The sequence below is a fragment of the Erinaceus europaeus genome, chromosome 3 (assembly GCF_950295315.1).
Source record: "Erinaceus europaeus chromosome 3, mEriEur2.1, whole genome shotgun sequence".
Lineage (NCBI taxonomy): Eukaryota > Metazoa > Chordata > Mammalia > Eulipotyphla > Erinaceidae > Erinaceus > Erinaceus europaeus.
The window spans coordinates 22,211,233-22,228,774 of NC_080164.1; the positions used below are offsets into that span (position 1 = coordinate 22,211,233).

The 17,542-nt window shown below is 38.0% G+C and overlaps 1 protein-coding gene across 3 annotated transcripts in view; it reads left to right on the top strand.

The window, feature by feature from the left end:
- The window catches only part of BIRC6 (baculoviral IAP repeat containing 6), a 190,948-nt gene that overhangs the window by 64,671 nt on the left and 108,735 nt on the right, over positions 1–17,542 (top strand). For all 3 annotated transcript variants that reach the window (XM_060186836.1, XM_060186835.1, XM_060186837.1), the window contains exons 10-19: positions 571–1,965; positions 5,390–5,539; positions 7,857–8,082; positions 9,343–9,503; positions 11,096–11,227; positions 11,674–11,805; positions 12,819–12,997; positions 15,465–15,598; positions 16,132–16,293; positions 16,385–16,516. In XM_060186836.1, the coding sequence (XP_060042819.1) occupies positions 571–1,965; positions 5,390–5,539; positions 7,857–8,082; positions 9,343–9,503; positions 11,096–11,227; positions 11,674–11,805; positions 12,819–12,997; positions 15,465–15,598; positions 16,132–16,293; positions 16,385–16,516 (2,803 nt within the window). The remainder of the gene's footprint in view (positions 1–570; positions 1,966–5,389; positions 5,540–7,856; positions 8,083–9,342; positions 9,504–11,095; positions 11,228–11,673; positions 11,806–12,818; positions 12,998–15,464; positions 15,599–16,131; positions 16,294–16,384; positions 16,517–17,542) is intronic.

The window sequence follows — 17,542 nt, forward strand, 5'->3', positions numbered from 1 at the left end:
GTGCAGTTGTCTATCTTTCTCTTCTCCCTCTGTCTTCCCCTCCTCTGAATCACCTTGAGTGACTGTTGCATTATTATAGCTAATAATGTTGTTGCCTTACTGATGGTTTTTTGTGCTTTAGAGAGGGGAAAATATCCAGATTGATTGAAATTTCAGTTTAATTTAGAGAGATGATAATTTGCTTGTGGTAGCTATTACTGGGGTTTTTTGAAAAGATTTGCTTATTTCTTTTAACTTTTGCTTATTTCTTTTAACTTGCTTATTTCTTTTAAAATACCTTTTATGCTATTAGAATGTTCTATTGACTAGATTCATAAAGAAAAAAGAAAATTGTAGCCTCATCCCCTAATGGGGCATTTGGTTTGTATCATACATGGTGGAGTGGTGCTCTGATATCTCTTTCTCTGTTGATCTATTAGAAAAAGAGTGAAAAATTAGGCTCTGGGGTAGAGGAATTTTTGGAGACCTTGGTGTCATCTCACTCTATCAAACCCTCTGTTTCCTCAAAAAAGAAAATTAACTAAAACTACTTATTTTGTTGTTTAAAATAAATCCTGTTCTTTTTCAAAGGGCACACATCGCAGAAGGAAGCCATGGAAGTGAGCCTTGACATCACAGCACTCAGTGTTCTCCAGCAGCCTGAAAAACTTCAGTGGGAGATTGTTGCAAATGTACTTGAGGATACTGTTAAGGATCTTGAAGAACTTGGGGCAAATCCTTGCTTAACAAACTCTAAGAGTGAAAAGACAAAGGAAAAGCACCAGGAACAACACAACATTCCCTTTCCATGTTTATTAGCTGGAGGTTTATTAACATATAAATCTCCTGCTACCTCACCCATTAGTAGTAATTCTCACAGGTCACTGGATGGTTTAAGCAGAACTCAGGGTGAAAGTATATCCGAACAAGGGTCAACTGACAATGATTCCTGCACTAATTCAGAATTGAATTCTCCTCTAGTGAGGAGGACTTTACCCATTTTGCTTCTTTATAGCATCAAGGAATCTGATGAGAAAGCAGGAAAAATCTTTTCCCAGATGAACAATATAATGAGTAAGAGTCTGCACGATGACGGCTTTACGGTGCCCCAGATCATCGAAATGGAGCTGGATAGCCAGGAGCAGCTACTGTTGCAGGATCCTCCTGTGACCTACATTCAGCAGTTTGCGGATGCAGCCGCCAACCTCGCCTCTCCGGATTCTGAGAAGTGGAACTCTGTGTTTCCCAAGCCCGGGACTTTGGTACAGTGCTTGAGGTTGCCAAAGTTTGCAGAGGAGGAGAACCTCTGTATAGACTCCATCACTCCTTGTGCTGATGGTGTTCACTTGTTGGTAGGACTGCGGACATGCGCTGTTGAGTCTTTGAGTGCAATAAATCAAGTAGAGGCCTTGAATAATTTAAATAAACTAAACACTGCACTATGTAGTAGACGGAAAGGTGAACCAGAATCAAATATTGCTGTAGTCAATGGTGCAAATCTCGGTGTCATCCATCAGGAGTTACCAGCAGATGTACAGACTTCATTGATAATTCAAGCTGAGCAGAGGAATGCCAGTGGTGGATATTTAATACTTTACAAAATGAATTATGCCACTCGGATAGTGACTCTCGAAGAGGAACCAATAAAAATCCAACATATCAAAGACCCCCAGGACACAATTACCTCGCTCATTTTGCTTCCACCAGATATATTGGATAGTCGAGAGGACGACTGTGAGGAGCCTGTTGAGGAGATGCCACTCACCTCAAAGAATGGCATTGAGAGAGAGAAAAAATCTGATGTTTCTACTCTCGGACACCTGGTAATCACCACTCAGGGAGGATATGTAAAAATACTAGATCTTTCAAACTTTGAAATTTTGGCCAAAGTGGAGCCTCCCAAAAAGGAGGGTACTGAGGAACAGGACTCATTTGTCTCTGTCATTTACTGCTCGGGCACTGACAGGCTGTGTGCATGCACCAAAGGTAAGCTTCTGCTTTGACTGGCTCTTCTATAGAGCCCGTATACATTTGAGGTCTTTATAACTGAATGTATATGTATATGTGTCTACTTTTTTTTCAACAACAGAATAATAATTCTTAACGCCTGTTATAACTGTACTTAGTTTTTCCCTACTATCCTAGGTAAGGATTCTAATTAGAAATGATACATTTTTGAAATTATATTCTGAAAATTTATAATTTTTTAAGACATGAAATCATTAAAAGGAAGAAAGAAAGAAAGAAAGAAAGAAACAAACAGAAAACACCTATGCTTTAACCTCAAGATCATAAACCTTTGCTTTTGTATTAACTGGCATGAAAGCTACTTATTTATCAAACTTGTTAGAGTGGAATTTGGTAATGTATATAATGTTTCAGGGACATAAAGCTTTACTTCCTTCTGAAATGTAAATACTGAGCAATTATTAGTGTTGTCCATCTACTTTTGGGGTCTGATTTACTCCTACGACTCAGTTTTGGGACATCAAAGCTACAACCTTGTCGAGAAACACATTGCATGCAGTTTATTTTCTGTTTTTGTTTTCTCTCTGTACATTTTATTTAGAATGTGAACACTTTAAAAAAAAAATTATTGGATGGAAACAGGGAGGGAGAGAAACAAAGACATGTCCAGCCCTGCTTCACCACTGGTGAAGCTTTCCCTCTGCAGGTGTGGACCAGGGGCTTGAACCTGGGTCCTTGGACACTGTAGTGTGAACTTAACGAGGTATGCAGCCACCTGTCCCCTATTGAACACTTAAAAAAATGCTAATCAGTTAGAGAGAAACACAGTGGGAAAGAAAGAATCAGAACATCACTCTGCCAGAAATCAAGCTCTAGGCCCCATGCTCAAGAGGCCGTTGCCTTATCCATTGCACTACCTTCTGGACTGCAGGAAAACACTTTCTGAAAAGGATTACTGGTTGTATCAAGCAAAATGAGGCCCTAGAGGTCACCAATTTAAACCAGAGCTGAACAGTTGTCTTTCATTGCCTCTCCCCCCTGCTTATTCTTTTTATTTTATAATGAATAAATCTTTAAAAAAATAAAATGGATAAAAAGATTTCAAAAGTCTACTAAGATGTTGATTGTAGTGTTTCAGATTGCCTCTTTCAAATATATCAAGTAATATACAAGGGGATAAAGTCTTCAAATACCATCAGATCCCAACTAAATGTATTCAGTGTGCAGTGCAGGAGAACTTTGGGACTTGGAACTAACTTTACTATGTGTAATACTCTCAGGTTTCCTTCAAGACCCAATTTTTTCTTTTCCTCCCTTTTTCTTATTTTCTCCTTCTCTTTTACTTAGAAAAGCAGCAAAGAAGGGGAGACCTCACAAAGCTCTCCCCTACAGTTGAGGTGTGGGGGCTTTCAGGGTTTTCACACTGACTTTTAGTTTGCCAGTAATGTATGTATCTGTGATTGTCTTTACATTATTCAAGGTTCAATGAATTGATTGGATTTGTTTTCTTTTATTATTACTTTTTTTTCCCTTTTTATAGGACAGAGAGAAATGGAGAGAGGAGGAAAGACAGAGAGGAGGAAAGAAAGACAGACACCTGGAGACCTGCTTCACCGCCCATGAAGCGACTCCCCTGCAGATGGGGAGCCGGGGGCTCAAACCAGGATCTTGATGCTGGTCCTTGCTAGATTTGTTTTCTAATAGTGTTTTTCTTTTTTTTAATATTCATTTTGCTTTTTGTTGCCCTTGTTTTTTATTGTTGTAGTTCTTCTAGCGTTTGCCATTGTTGTAGTAATTGTTGTTATTGATGCCGTCATTGTTAGGACAGAGAGAAATGGAGAGAGGAGGGGAAGACAGAGGGGGGGGAGAAAGACAGACACCTGCAGACCTGCTTCACCGCCTGTGAAGCGACTCCCCTGCAGGTGGGGAGCTGGGGGGGCTTGAACCCAGATCCTTATGCCTGTCCTTGCGTTTTGCGCCACGTCCGCTTGACCCGCTGTGTTAATGCCTGGCTCCCTCTAATAGTGTTTTTAATCAAATATGGGAAGTCTTTTTCTACTTTTTTTCCTTGCTTTTAAATATTTATTTATTTATTTATTTGTTTGTTTATTTTTGGATAGAACAGAAATTGAAAGGGGGAGTAGGTAGAGAGACACCTGCAGCCCTGTGTCACCACTTCTCCCATACGTGTGGGGACCAGGGGCTTGAGTCCTTGCACACTGTAATGTAAGTGCTTAACCAGGTGCCACTGTCTGGACCCTTTTTTCTTGCTTTTTAATATTTCTTTTGCTCACTATTATCTCATTTTTATTTCTGCAACTCCTGCTACACATATGTGTTCATACTTGATATGTCCCATCAGTCTCTGGGTTGCTTTTTATAATATTTTTGCCCCCATTCTGTTGTGAATGTAAAAAAAAAAAATTAGACCCTTAGTTTTGCTACTGGGCATAAGGTTTGACTGTGGATTCTTACCTAGCAGGTGGTATCGGTTTCCCCATAAAATTGTAAGATGGACACAGGAACAGGGTTTTTGTGAGGAATCAACAGTTTTTTAGGGGTCTTTCTGGTTAAGTTTTTTATTTACTTTATCTTTGAGAGAGATGCAGAGAGAGAAAGACACAGAGAGACGCCAGAGCACCGCACAACTCTGGCGGGGATTGAACCTGGGACTTTGGAGCCCCAGGCAGGAGATTCTTTTTGCATAGCCTTTATGCTATCTACCTCCACCCCAGTTTTTTAGTTTTATGTTGTCTTATACACAGTGAGTACTACTGATAGATGAGTCCTTTTTCTGTTTGTTTATATATTTAAAGAAATATTTATTTATTCGTTTTCCCTTTTTGTTGCCCTTGTTGCTTTTGTTGTAGTTATTATTGTTATTGATGTCGTCATTGTTGGATAGAACAGAGAGAAATGGAGAGAGGAGGGGAAGACAGAGGGGGAGAGAAAGATAGACACCTGCAGACTTGCTTCACTGCTTGTGAAGCGACCCCCCTGCAGGTGGGGAGCTGGGGGCTTGAACCTGGATCCTTGTGCCAGTCCTTGTGCTTTGTACCACGTGCGCTTAACCCTCTGCGCTACCGCCCAATTCCCTTGTTTATATTTTTGTCATCGTCTTTGTTAAGTTTAATTATCAGTTTGTAATTCTTTGACAAGTTTCCGAACTTGTGGGTATCTAGCATATTCTTGGCCTTATTTAGCTGCCTAATGAGTGGTATTAAAATTAATTTATGAACTCTACTGAGGAATCATTGCTTTATAGCATTGTTTTCACAGAGTTACTCTTTCACGGAACTGTAGGCTACTGTTAGCATATGCAGTATTCTGATGCCTACTTTGGGTCACTTGCTTCAGTCAGATTTCTTAACTAAGGAGGAGGTACATGTACATTTATCCTTTTTTCATGTATTTGTGTTAATGGCATTTTATTCCACTATAGGTGGTGAGCTTCATTTTCTCCAAATTGGAGGAACTTGTGATGATATTGATGAAGCCGATATACTAGTGGATGGATCACTTTCTAAAGGAATAGAACCATCCTCAGAAGGTTCCAAACCATTGTCAAATCCTTCAAGTCCTGGCATTTCAGGTATGATATTTATTAAATGACTTTAAAAAATGAATTCTTTAGATATTCAAATACTTCTGTCAAACCACCATTTTTAATAGCTGAGTAGTATTCCATGTGTGTGTGTGTGTGTGTGTGTGTGTGTGTGTATACACACACACCACAACTTCCTCAGCTACTCATCTGTTGTTGGACATCTGGGTTGCTTCCAGGTTTTGGCTGTTACAAGTTGTGCTGCTATGAACATAGTTGTACATAAATCTTTTTGGATGGGTATGTTTGGTTCCATAGGATATCTCCCCAGGAGAGGAATTGCAGGATTATAAGGTAGGTGTTAGCCTTCTGAGAGTTCTCCAGACTGCTTTCCACGGGGGTTGGATCAATTTACATTCCTACCGGCAGTGCAGGAGTGTTCCGTTGACCCCACAACCTCTCCAGCATTTGTCGCTGCTAGAGAATTATTACTTGTAAACTTAACTTAGACATTTTGCTTTAAAAAGCTGCCTTGCTGAGTGTCTTCCTATTTTATTTGGTTATAGGTATAATAGAGAAAATATTTATCTAAAGATCATAAAAGTTCTATTTAGTCGAAAAGATGATTTAATAAAGAAGTAAATAATATAAAGAAAGGATATTGGTATGCCATTAGTGTTTATAGTGTTTACTAAAGTCCTATTATAGCAAAAATGTCTCGTGATAAAGTGAGGTTTAAAGTATACACATGTGGAAATTTTAGAGAATTTGGTTAACATACCTTAAATAATTGACTTCATCGCTTAGTTTTTTAAATAGTTTATTTTATTTATCTGTTCAAATAGACAGAAATTGAGTGTGGAAGATGAAATACACGGCGAGAGAGAAAGAGACCTGAAGCATTGCTTCGCCACTTCCTGCATGTGTTATCAGGGGCTTAAACCTGGTATCTTGTGTGCACCCAACCAGGTGTGCCACTACCTGGCTCCTTTTAGATCATTTTAAAACATACCTTTGTTAATTGAGACATAGACAGGTGCATTTCAGCCTTGTCTAATATGAAACATTAAACAACTGTAATAATTGCTTATAATTAAAAAATAATATCTCTGAAACTTGGTGTTACTTTTATGGTATTGGTGTAGTCTTTAAAAAATATATATTTAGTAATGGTTTGGGAGAAGGAAAGAACTAGATATGCACCCAGGCTTTAGCCCTCTTGTTTTGTACTTGCAGGGCGACACTTCACAGGTGGTGAAGCAGGTCTGCAGGTCTCTGTCTTAATCTAACTCACTCTATCTCTCCTCCTTCTCTCCATTTCTCTCTGTTCTATTGAATAAAATGGAAGAAGAAAAAACAAACAAACGGTAAAGTGGTTGCCAGGAACAGTGGATACATGTTGTGGCACTGAGCCCCAGTGATTGGAGGCAAAAAAAGAGATTGTGAACTAGAGTAGTCCTCAGACAGATGCAGTACTAGGCATCTCACACAGCACCTTATGCATCAGGATTCTAAAATTTCTTTGCAGTACTTTTTTTTGCACTTTTTCAATTTCCTTTAATCCTTTTTTATTTATTGGATAGAGACAGCTAGATATCGAGAAGGAATGGGGAAGAAGGGGAGACAGACAGACAGACACCTGGAGCACTTGCAAAGCTTTCCCGCTGCAGGTGGGGACTTGGTGCTCGAATTTGGGTCCATGGCTCATCGTAACACATGCACTCAACTAGGAGTGCCACCACCCGGTCCCTAAAATGTCTGTGTTATAGTATAAAAAGGACAGGTAACTGGAGTTGGTGTTCTGCACTAAAATAAAAGACTCTGGTGGGTTGGGTGGGGGAGGGTTCAGGTCCTAGAACATGAACCTAGTGGAGATTGTATTGTTATGTGGAAAACTGGGATATGTTATGTTGTACAAACTATTATGTTTACTGATGACTGTAAAACATTAAGCTCCCAATATAGAAATTAAAAAAAGGGATAGATATGTGCCTGCTGATGTTTAGCTTTTTTTTTTGTATTTAAGAAAAATAACAATTTATAATTGTTTGTTTTGCATTTCAGCACCACTACGATTTGTAATCTATTGACATAGCGTATTTTTAAGCGTAGTCTGGCCTGAGTTTGTATTTTCTGCAGTAATGGGTTACACTGTCTATATTAATACTTGAATATATAAGTAAGATGGCTTTTCCCTGTGACTGAGGTAACCAGTGCTAGCTAGTTAAATTGTCTGTAGATATCTGATTTCGGTTTGTTAACTATCAGGATATTTGACAGATGTTGTAATTGACCAGAGGAAAAGTATGAATGCAAATTTCTTGATTTTTAACCTATTTGCAATTCTGCACTAACTGTTGTTCAGGAGTGGATTTGTTGGTGGACCAGCCTTTCACACTTGACATCTTGACATCTTTAGTGGAGCTAACCCGCTTTGAGACTTTGACTCCACGGTTTTCAGCTACCGTTCCTCCATGCTGGGTGGAAGTTCAACAAGAACAGCAGCAGAGGAGGCATCCTCAACATCTGCACCAGCAGCACCATGGAGATGCTGCCCAGCATACGAGAACTTGGAAACTACAGACCGACAGGTAGTCTCTTCCCCCAGTGTGTACTGACTTCTATGTTTTAAAGTACCTTGGCAGCCACAGAGAATTCTGAGATATAGTGCAGTTTGTAATCTTTGCATACCAGTTATTTTTTTCCTTGACACTGTCACCTTACTTTGGAAATTATATTCATCATCCTAAAATAAAATACTGGGAACAATCCCCTCTTGCAATTAATAATAGTCTCTCAATGCACAGATGTATTTAAGAGATATTTAAATGTTTGTTTTGTGTTGGTACCCATGTAGGCACCAATAATATAGGTCTGATGGGATTTATATTCCACTGAGGACAGATGATAAGCAGACATTTTCTGAGGCATGTAGTTAGTATAATCCTGTGGTGTTGGGGTAGTTCTTACTCCTCATGCGTACGTGTTTCTGTGTTTAAGAGAAATGGTGGATGCTGACAGGAGGTTCTTTGGAACTTGCCCAACTTCCTCTGCTCCCTAACTCAAATTCTTTACCTTGGACCATGCATACATGTACTTCTCATAAGAAGTACATAAAGCCCTTGTTTTAATGGGAATGTAGCTCAGTGGTAAAGTGCATTATTCTCATGTATGAGGCCCTGGGCTTGGTCCCCAACACTTATGCATGTAAATAAATACACACATGCATAAGAAATAAAATCCAGATTCCTAGGGGGTTGGGTGGTAGCGCACCAGATTAAGCTTTGGTGGTGTTAAGTGCAACAACCTGCATAAGAATCCCGGCGAGCCCCTGGCTCCCAAACCTGTAGTGGGGTCCCTTCAGAGGCGGTGAAGCAGGTCTGCCGATGTCTGTCTTTCTCTCCCCTCTCTGTCTCCCCCCCATTTCTGTCTGTCCTATCCAACAATGATGACATCAGTGACAAGAATAATAATAACCACAACAGTACCTTAAAAGGAGGGGGGAGGAATAACAATAAAAATCTTTTTTTAAAAAAATTCAGCTTCCTGAGATATTAACCATAGATTTTAGTCGGGGACCCAGGAATTTGAAGGTAATTCTGATGCTCAGTGCTCCACACTTTGAATGGCAGTAATTTATTGGAACACCCAGTTCCCTTACCAGCAGTTGATTTTCTAAGGCAAGGTCACTCATCATTGTCCTTGTGTTTAACGTCTCCTTTGGAATTCCTTTCTTTCCTGACCCCATTGAGAAGTTTTATATTTTGTTGAAACCTGCATATTAAAGATGGTGAAACTTGATGGTAATATAAAGATGTTTCCTTTATTTTGCATTCCCCCTTATTTTACAGTAACAGCTGGGATGAACATGTGTTTGAATTAGTTCTACCTAAAGCTTGTATGGTTGGACATGTGGACTTCAAATTTGTTTTGAACTCAAACATCACCAATATTCCACAGATTCAAGTGACACTGCTGAAAAATAAAGCTCCAGGTTTAGGGAAAGTCAATGGTAAGGGTGGATCACATTTTTTATTTGAAGATTTTTTATCTTTTCATTGGTTTCTCAAAAACAATTTTAATCAGATTACTGGAGTTTGTGGGAAACACGCTGTCACTGTCTACTTATTGGTTTTCTTTATAAAAGTTGTCATTTGTTAGATCTGTTGTTCATTCAAGATTGCATTAAATTGAATAATTCAGTTGTGCTTTTTGGGAAATGACATTAGTTCTTCTGTGACTTAGTTTTACTTTAAATACCACTTGGCCTCCTTTCTGTTTCTCTTCCTAATTATTGATTGTGAAATTTATGGAAGCCAAATTTCTCTAAAGTTACTAGTAAAACTAAACGTTTCTGTAAGAGCTGAACTATATCCACTTTTTTTTTTAACCTTCAGATTGCTATATTGAATTAAAATATTATTTGTTAATTTATTATTAGATAGAGGCAGAGAGAAACTTAGAGGGAAGAGGGAGAGATTGAGACACCTGAAGCCTTGCTTTACTCCTCATGAATCTTTTTCCCCCTGCAGTTAGGGACCAGCGGCTTGAACCTGGGTCCTTGTGCATGATAATGTGTGCTTAACCAGGTGTACCACCACCTGGCCTCTTGAATTATATATTTATATTTTATTTATTTACTTATTTAAAATATTTTATTTACTTGTTATTAAGAAAGTTGGAGGAGAGAGAAAGAACCAGATATGACTGGCACATGTGCTGCCGGGGATTGAATTCATGACCTTAAGATTGAGAGTCCAACACATTATCTATTGTGCCACCTCCCGGACTACTCCCCTTGAATTATTTAAATTGATTTAGAATTCATTTAGTATACTATAAGCTAGAGGTTACTTCTTAGTATGTTTTCCTTAATAGATTAATTTGAATGACTGGAAAAGTATCTTCATCAGTACATAAGGGGTGAAAACATCAAACCTGAACAATGTCCTATTTCTTTTTTTTAATTTAAATATATTTATTTTCCCTTTTGTTGCCCTTGTTTTTTATTGTTGTTATTGATGTTGTCGTTGTTAGATAGGACAGAGGGAAATGGACAGAGGAAGGGAAGACAGAGAGGGGGAGAGAAAGACACCTGCAGACCTCCTTCACCGTCTGTGAAGGGAATCCCCTGAAGGTGAGGAGCCGGGAGCTCACACTGGGATCCTTACGTGGTTCATTGCTCTTTGTGCCATATGCGCTCAACTCGCTGCGCCCTGCCTGGCTCCCACAATGTACTATTTCAAATATACATATGTGTATGTGTGTCAGTGTGTTTGTTACTTGGGGTTATAATACTTTCTGAATTTATTACATCTGAAAATGAAGACTTAAACTTTGCAACTTAGGATAAAAGCTTTTAGTTTGGTAATTCACAAAATTATTTCTATAGGAGAATCTTCTTTTGCCATTAAATGAGAGGAGAGTATATGATGCCATAGTTAGTTGAATCTAGCTTTCTTACTTACTGGCTCAGGATAACTGTTATATAGCATCTGTGATGAAAATCATAGTAGTTTCCACTTTGATAGAAATTTCATTATTTTAGGCACGTATTTAAATGATATTAAGCAAAATTAAGTTTAACAATTTTTTATCCTCTAGAAACAGCAGTAGATAGGCAGATCACCTTTCCTTTGTCTCCAGCTCTTAACATTGAAGTGGAACAAAATGGAAAACCATCCCTCGTTGATTTGAATGAAGAAATGCAGCACATGGATGTCGAGGAAACACCATGTGAGTTAAATTATAGAGCTGCTGTCTGTGACAGTAAAAGGAATAGCAATCTCCTTGCACCATGTTAGAGCAAGACAGCCTTGTGGCTTCCCGAAACTTGATTTTGAGAACATGATTAAAAATTAACCTCTAGTTCTGCTTTGGCAATTTGCTTTAACTTAACACTCATCTCCACTGTTTACTTGTATTCTTGTTTTTTATTTTTATATCTTTAGATTTGAAATCATTTCACAGTTTTATATATATTTTTTAATCAAGGTGAATGTAAACAATACCACAATCAAAAACCACTTACTTACCGCATGATTATTAAAGCTTCTTAGCGTGGTAATGAATTCTTACTCAGTCGTAGTCTTTAGTATGGCATTTTGTGTATTGTATTATCTGCTTACTCAACATTACATTTCACATTATAAACTAAAAGGAAAATGTGTATTCTTTTTTAGGTCTTAGACTATGTCCATTTTTGGAAGATCATAAAGAAGACATTCTCTGTGGACCTGTGTGGCTTGCAAGTGGCCTTGATCTCTCAGGGCATGCTGGGATGTTGACATTAACAAGTCCCAAGCTTGTTAAAGGTACAGTGGCTTATTTTATAATTGTCAAATGATTGTAAATACAAAGTTTAAAAAGTTCTTATGGGCTAAGGATACATGTCTTACATGCATGATGTCCTGTGTTCAATCCCTGGTACTACATAAAAATAATTGTATGCAAATGGCTTGTGTATGGACTTTAGAAATAGAAACCAACAACTTATTTATTTATTTATTTATTTATTTTTAGTTTCTTTCAAGCTACTCACAGGTAAAAAGTCTTTCATACTTATCTTTGGATGGCGAGATTATTGTTCTTTTACCTATGAATATACTGGCACGAAGAGTTCAATCATATGCCTAGTAAATGGCTGAATAATTGTTCAGCCGCAGGTAGTGACTGTAGCTATAAACTGTAATGAAGGTGTGAGGGTGCACACAAATGTCTGTGATTGTGTGTGTGCTGAGAAATGCTGCCATAGTGTCATGCTTATCTGTGGGTGGTCCCTTAGTGCTCTTTTTTCCTGTTTTTTAATCATTCATATCATTTATATTAATAAAACAGATAACTCCATTGATTGGAAAAACCGTTCTCTGTGCTAATAACAATTAGAATTTTCTCTCCTATGATATTCATATATTTCCTTTGCTTTTGTTTTTAATTTGAACTTTTTGTTTTTAAAAAGTTTTAAAAGTTATTATTTATTTGTTGGTTAGAGACAGCCAGAAATCAAGAGGTAAGGGAGTGATAGGGAGAGAGTCTGTTACCTTTAACACTACTTCCTGCCTGCGTGTGGAGACTGGGGGCTTCAACCTGGATCCTTGCACATAGGTATATGTGCTCTCAACCAGTTGCTCCTGCAGCCGCCTGATTGCTTGCTTTGTAAACAGTATAGGAAGGTTAGTTAACTACATTATATTCAACTATGCTCTATGATATTTCTGGACAAGTCTGGCTTACTTTGGGTGGGTTTGTTTGTTTATCTTGCATTGTAATTATGAGACATAAATTACTTTAGAATTTTCTTTTCTGATTCATTTGTTTATCCCTTTAGGGATGGCAGGTGGGAAATATCGTTCATTTTTAATCCATGTCAAGGCAGTGAATGAAAGAGGAACAGATGAGATCTGTAATGGTGGTGTCCGCCCTGTAGTACGACTTCCATCCCTCAAGAATCAGAATAACAAGGGTTATTCACTTGCTTCACTCCTTGCAAAAGTTGCAGCAGGAAAGGTAAAGTATCATTTGGAACTGCCTGCCTGCCATTTTAAGTACTGTAGAACTAGTTTGATATTGTGGTTGAAATAGCATGACTCATCTTTCTTTCTTCCTCCCTCCCTCCCTCCCTCCCTCCCTCCCTTCCTTCCTTCCTTTCTTCCTTTAAAATATTTATTTATTTATTGGATAGACACAGCCAGAATTTGAGAAGGGGAAGGGGGCTATAGAGATGGACAGTAACACAGAGACACCTGTGGCACTGCTTCACAATTCGTGAAGTTGTCCCCCTGCAGGTGGGGACCGGGGACTCAAACCTGAGTTCTTGTGCACTGAAATATGGGCACTTAACCAGGTGCGCCACCACCCGGCCCCTCTTCAGTTATTTTTCATGTAGAGAAATGTTTTGGCTTCCAGTATATCCTCAACCTAAAGAAATCATCCTTTACTATTTGCAAGGAGTTCAAGTTCCTGGCCACCATGTATCGGAACACTTGTACAAATGGATCTTCACAAGTGGTGGAGCAGTGCTGTGGTTTTTCCCCCCTTTTTCTCACTTTCTTAAAAGAATTGTGAAGGCAAGACTCCTTGAAACAAAGTGGAAGAAAGTTGATTTTTCATTGCAGTGGCATAACCATATATGTAGTTAAGAAAAAGTATTCTGTACTTATTTAAAAAAAAAAATTTATTCCCTTTGTTGCCCTTGTTGCTTTATTGTTGTAGTTATTATTGTTATTGTCATTGTTGGATAGGACAGAGATAAATGATAAGAGGAGGGAAAGAAGGGTTGGGATGGGGGAGACAGACAGACACCTGCAGACCTGCCGTACCGCTTATGAAGCGACTCCCCTGCAGGTGGGGACCTGGGTGGCTTGAACTGGGATCCTTGCGCTGGTCCTTGTGCTTTGTGCCGCCTGTGCTTAACCTGCTGCAGTACAGCTCGACTCCCTGTACTTATTTTTAAATTTGCAAGTGATGTAGCTTTATTTAATAACAAATTTTTTCAAAAGAAAAAACAAACAAAAAACCAAAAAAACTTTTATCTTTGGAGTCTCAGACAAGAAAATCTTTTTTTGTTATCTACCCTTGTCCATGAATTAACTTTTATAATATATATTCAGTAGGAAATAAATGATAGCGAATAGTTTTCTTTTCTTTCTTTTTTTTAAGGAATATATTTATTAATGAGAAAGATAGGAGGAGAGAGAGAAAGAAACAGACCACTCTGGTACATGTGCTGCCAGGGATTGAACTCGAGACTTCATGCTTGAAAATCCAATGCTTTATTCACTGCGCCCCTTCCCGGACCATGCAAATAGTTTACATACATATATATACATATATATATTTAACGCAAATAGTTTTCTCCATAATTCTTTTACTATTGTTGTTCTGAAGGTCACGCAGTGGATAAAACACTATACTTAAAAAGCATGATTATCAAGTATATGTACCAAAGTGATCTCTGCTTCTTTTGTTCTCTATACTTCTCATTAATTAATAAATACAATTAAATTATTTTACGATTAAACTTTCATTTCTTTTGGTATTTGTTTATTTCTAGGCTCTCTACTGGCAACATAATCTGGTGTTTGGTATAAATATTTGGTAACTATCTAGGGGCAGATTTTGGAAAGTTATTTTAATGATGTAGCCTGATTTTCATTGCTTATTTTTCTCAACTTGTGTATATCATGCAGCATTTATAGGATTATCCTTAACTTGTGAGATGATTTTCCCATTATTCAAAATAACAATAAAATGCCAGTAATAGCAGTAATCAGGTATAGATACAGGTATAGGTCTTCCAGTTTATTTGATGTAATCTTCTTACTCTGAGTAATTAGAGCCGGAGCTGTTTTCTTTCTTTTTTTTAACTCTTTTTTTTAATATTTATTTTATTTATTTATTCCCTTTTGTTGCCCTTGTTGTTTTATTGTTGTAGTTATTATTGTTGTCGTTGTTGGATAGGACAGAGAGAAATGGAGAGAGGAGGGGAAGACAGAGAGGAGGAGAGAAAGATAGACACCTGCAGACCAGCTTCACCGCCTGTAAAGCGACTCCCCTGCAGGTGGGGAGCTGGGGTTCGAACCGGGATCCTTAGGCCGGTCCTTGTGCTTTGCGCCACCTGCGCTTAACCCGCTGCGCTACAGCCCGACTCCCGATGGAGCTGTTTTCTGTTGTGGTTAGGGAACCCTAGGGATTAGGGTGTTGACTTATCTCACAGCTTCTAAGTACTATAGCTAAGTCCCACCCAGGATTTTGGCTTTATAATTTTTAGTCCATGCCTTCCATTCCTGTCCTTCTTTCTATTTTACCTCAACAAAAATATCCATTTACTGAGTATAATGACAACTATTATCATTAGAGTTTGACATTTTTTATGTTTTGATAGTCCTAATTATGGAATTCTTCTTTATCTGTAACTTCAACAGTAGATATTTCCACAGTTATTTGGTCAATTTTTTTATTTTTCAATTTGTAGGAAAAATCATCCAATGTTAAGAATGAAAATGCAAGTGGTGCCCGTAAAGCTGAAAACCTCCGTGGCTGTGACTTGCTTCAGGAGGTCTCAGTTACCATTAGAAGATTTAAGAAAACCTCAATCACTAAGGAAAGGTACCCTCTTTCTTTCAACTATCCTTTAGTAATAAAAGTGCAAAGGAGTTATTCTGCTAAGCATACCAGTACAACTTTTTAAAAATTTCTTTATTGGGGAATTAATGTTTTACATTTGACAGTAAATACAATGGTTTGTGCATGCATAACATTTCTCACTTTCCCACATAATAATACAACCCTCACTAGGTTCTCTGTCATCTTTTTTGTACCTGTACTCTCCCCCCACAACATTTTTAATTCAGTTTCTTACCTGAAAATATTTGTCTGCTTTATATTTCTCACGAAAACTTTTAATTTGAGCGTATGGTTAGTCTTTTTATTTTATTGTGTGTGGTTTCCCCCCTGATAAAGACTAGCATTCCATTTTTTACTATTTTCATATGCTGTGTTATGTTTATTTAAAAGAAAAACAACCAGTAATTTTAAGGAATAAATAAATAGGAATAAAATATGATCCAGCAGCTTGTAGCAAATTTAGTTTTACTGTTTTAATTTATTTCATAATATGTTTATTATTTCTCATTTTGTAGAGTACAACGGTGTGCCATGTTACAGTTTTCCGAATTTCATGAGAAGCTTCTTAACACCCTTTGTAGGAAAACTGATGATGGCCAAATCACAGAACATGCACAGAGCCTCGTGTTGGATACTCTTTGTTGGTTAGCTGGAGTTCATTCAAATGGACCTGGAAGGTTAATAATGGGGGGTTTACTTACCAGTGATTATTGCTTTTGGATGTTTTGATTACAAATTGAATCTTAACTCACTGCTCTTGTTTTGCAGCTCAAAGGAAGGAAATGAGAGCCTGCTTTCAAAAACACGAAAGTGTCTTTCAGACATAGTAAGAGTTTGTTTCTTTGAAGCAGGACGAAGCATAGCCCATAAGTGTGCCCGCTTTCTAGCACTGTGCATTAGGTTTGTGGTTGCTTTTTATACTATATTGGGAACACACACACACACACACACACACACACACACACACACACACCCCAATGAACCACAGTTTGGCAGCTGATCTTGTCCCTTGTAATTAATTCTCAAACAAGTGCATGTTGTGCTGCATAGAGAATTTTCGGTGTTTATGGAAAACATCAAGTTTTATCTGTTAATAAAATAAGTTCTATTCAACTTTTCTGTAATTGGTAGCAGTTAGTTTGCATTTGATAGGGGAAACACTTTTTATATCATCATTCCTGTTTGCCCTGATTGTTTTTTTATATTTGTTACATATTTTTTCTTTTTTTTTAAATTTTTAAAAATTTTTAAATTTTATTTATTTATTCCCTTTTGTTGCCCTTGTTGTTTTATTGTTGTAGTTATTATTGTTGTTGTCATTGTTGGATAGGACAGAGAGAAATGGAGAGAGGAGGGGAAGACAGAGAGTAGGAGAGAAAGACAGACACCTGCAGACCTGCTTCACCGCCTGTGAAGCGACTCCCCTGCAGGTGGGGAGCCGGGGTTCGAACCGGGATCCTTAGGCCGGTCCTTGTGCTTTGCACCACCTGCGCTTAACCCGCTGCGCTACAGCCCGACTCCCCTGTTACATATTTTTCTAACCAGTCTTATTTTTGATGTTCAGTTTTCTTTTTAACTTTGATGCTTAAACTAGGACATATTTAAATGCTATCAGCACTCCCTCCCTCCCTTCTTTCCTTCCTCTTTTTCTTCCTCGGGGGATTAAAAATGGGTTAATAACGATTAATAATGGGTTACTTGATTGTAAGGTTCCACGCCACACCCACCTTTTAGGTTCTGAGTCCCCACCGTTCCACCACCATAGTTCTCTCAAATTCATAAAACAGTTCTTTTTTTCTTTTCCGTTTCCTCCCTTCTTCCCTCCCTCCATTCTTTCTTGGCAAGTTTATGTATTTTGGTTCATTAGCTTCTACATTTAGTGAAAGTATCTGGTAGTTGTATTTTGTCTTTTTCCATTCTCTTGAC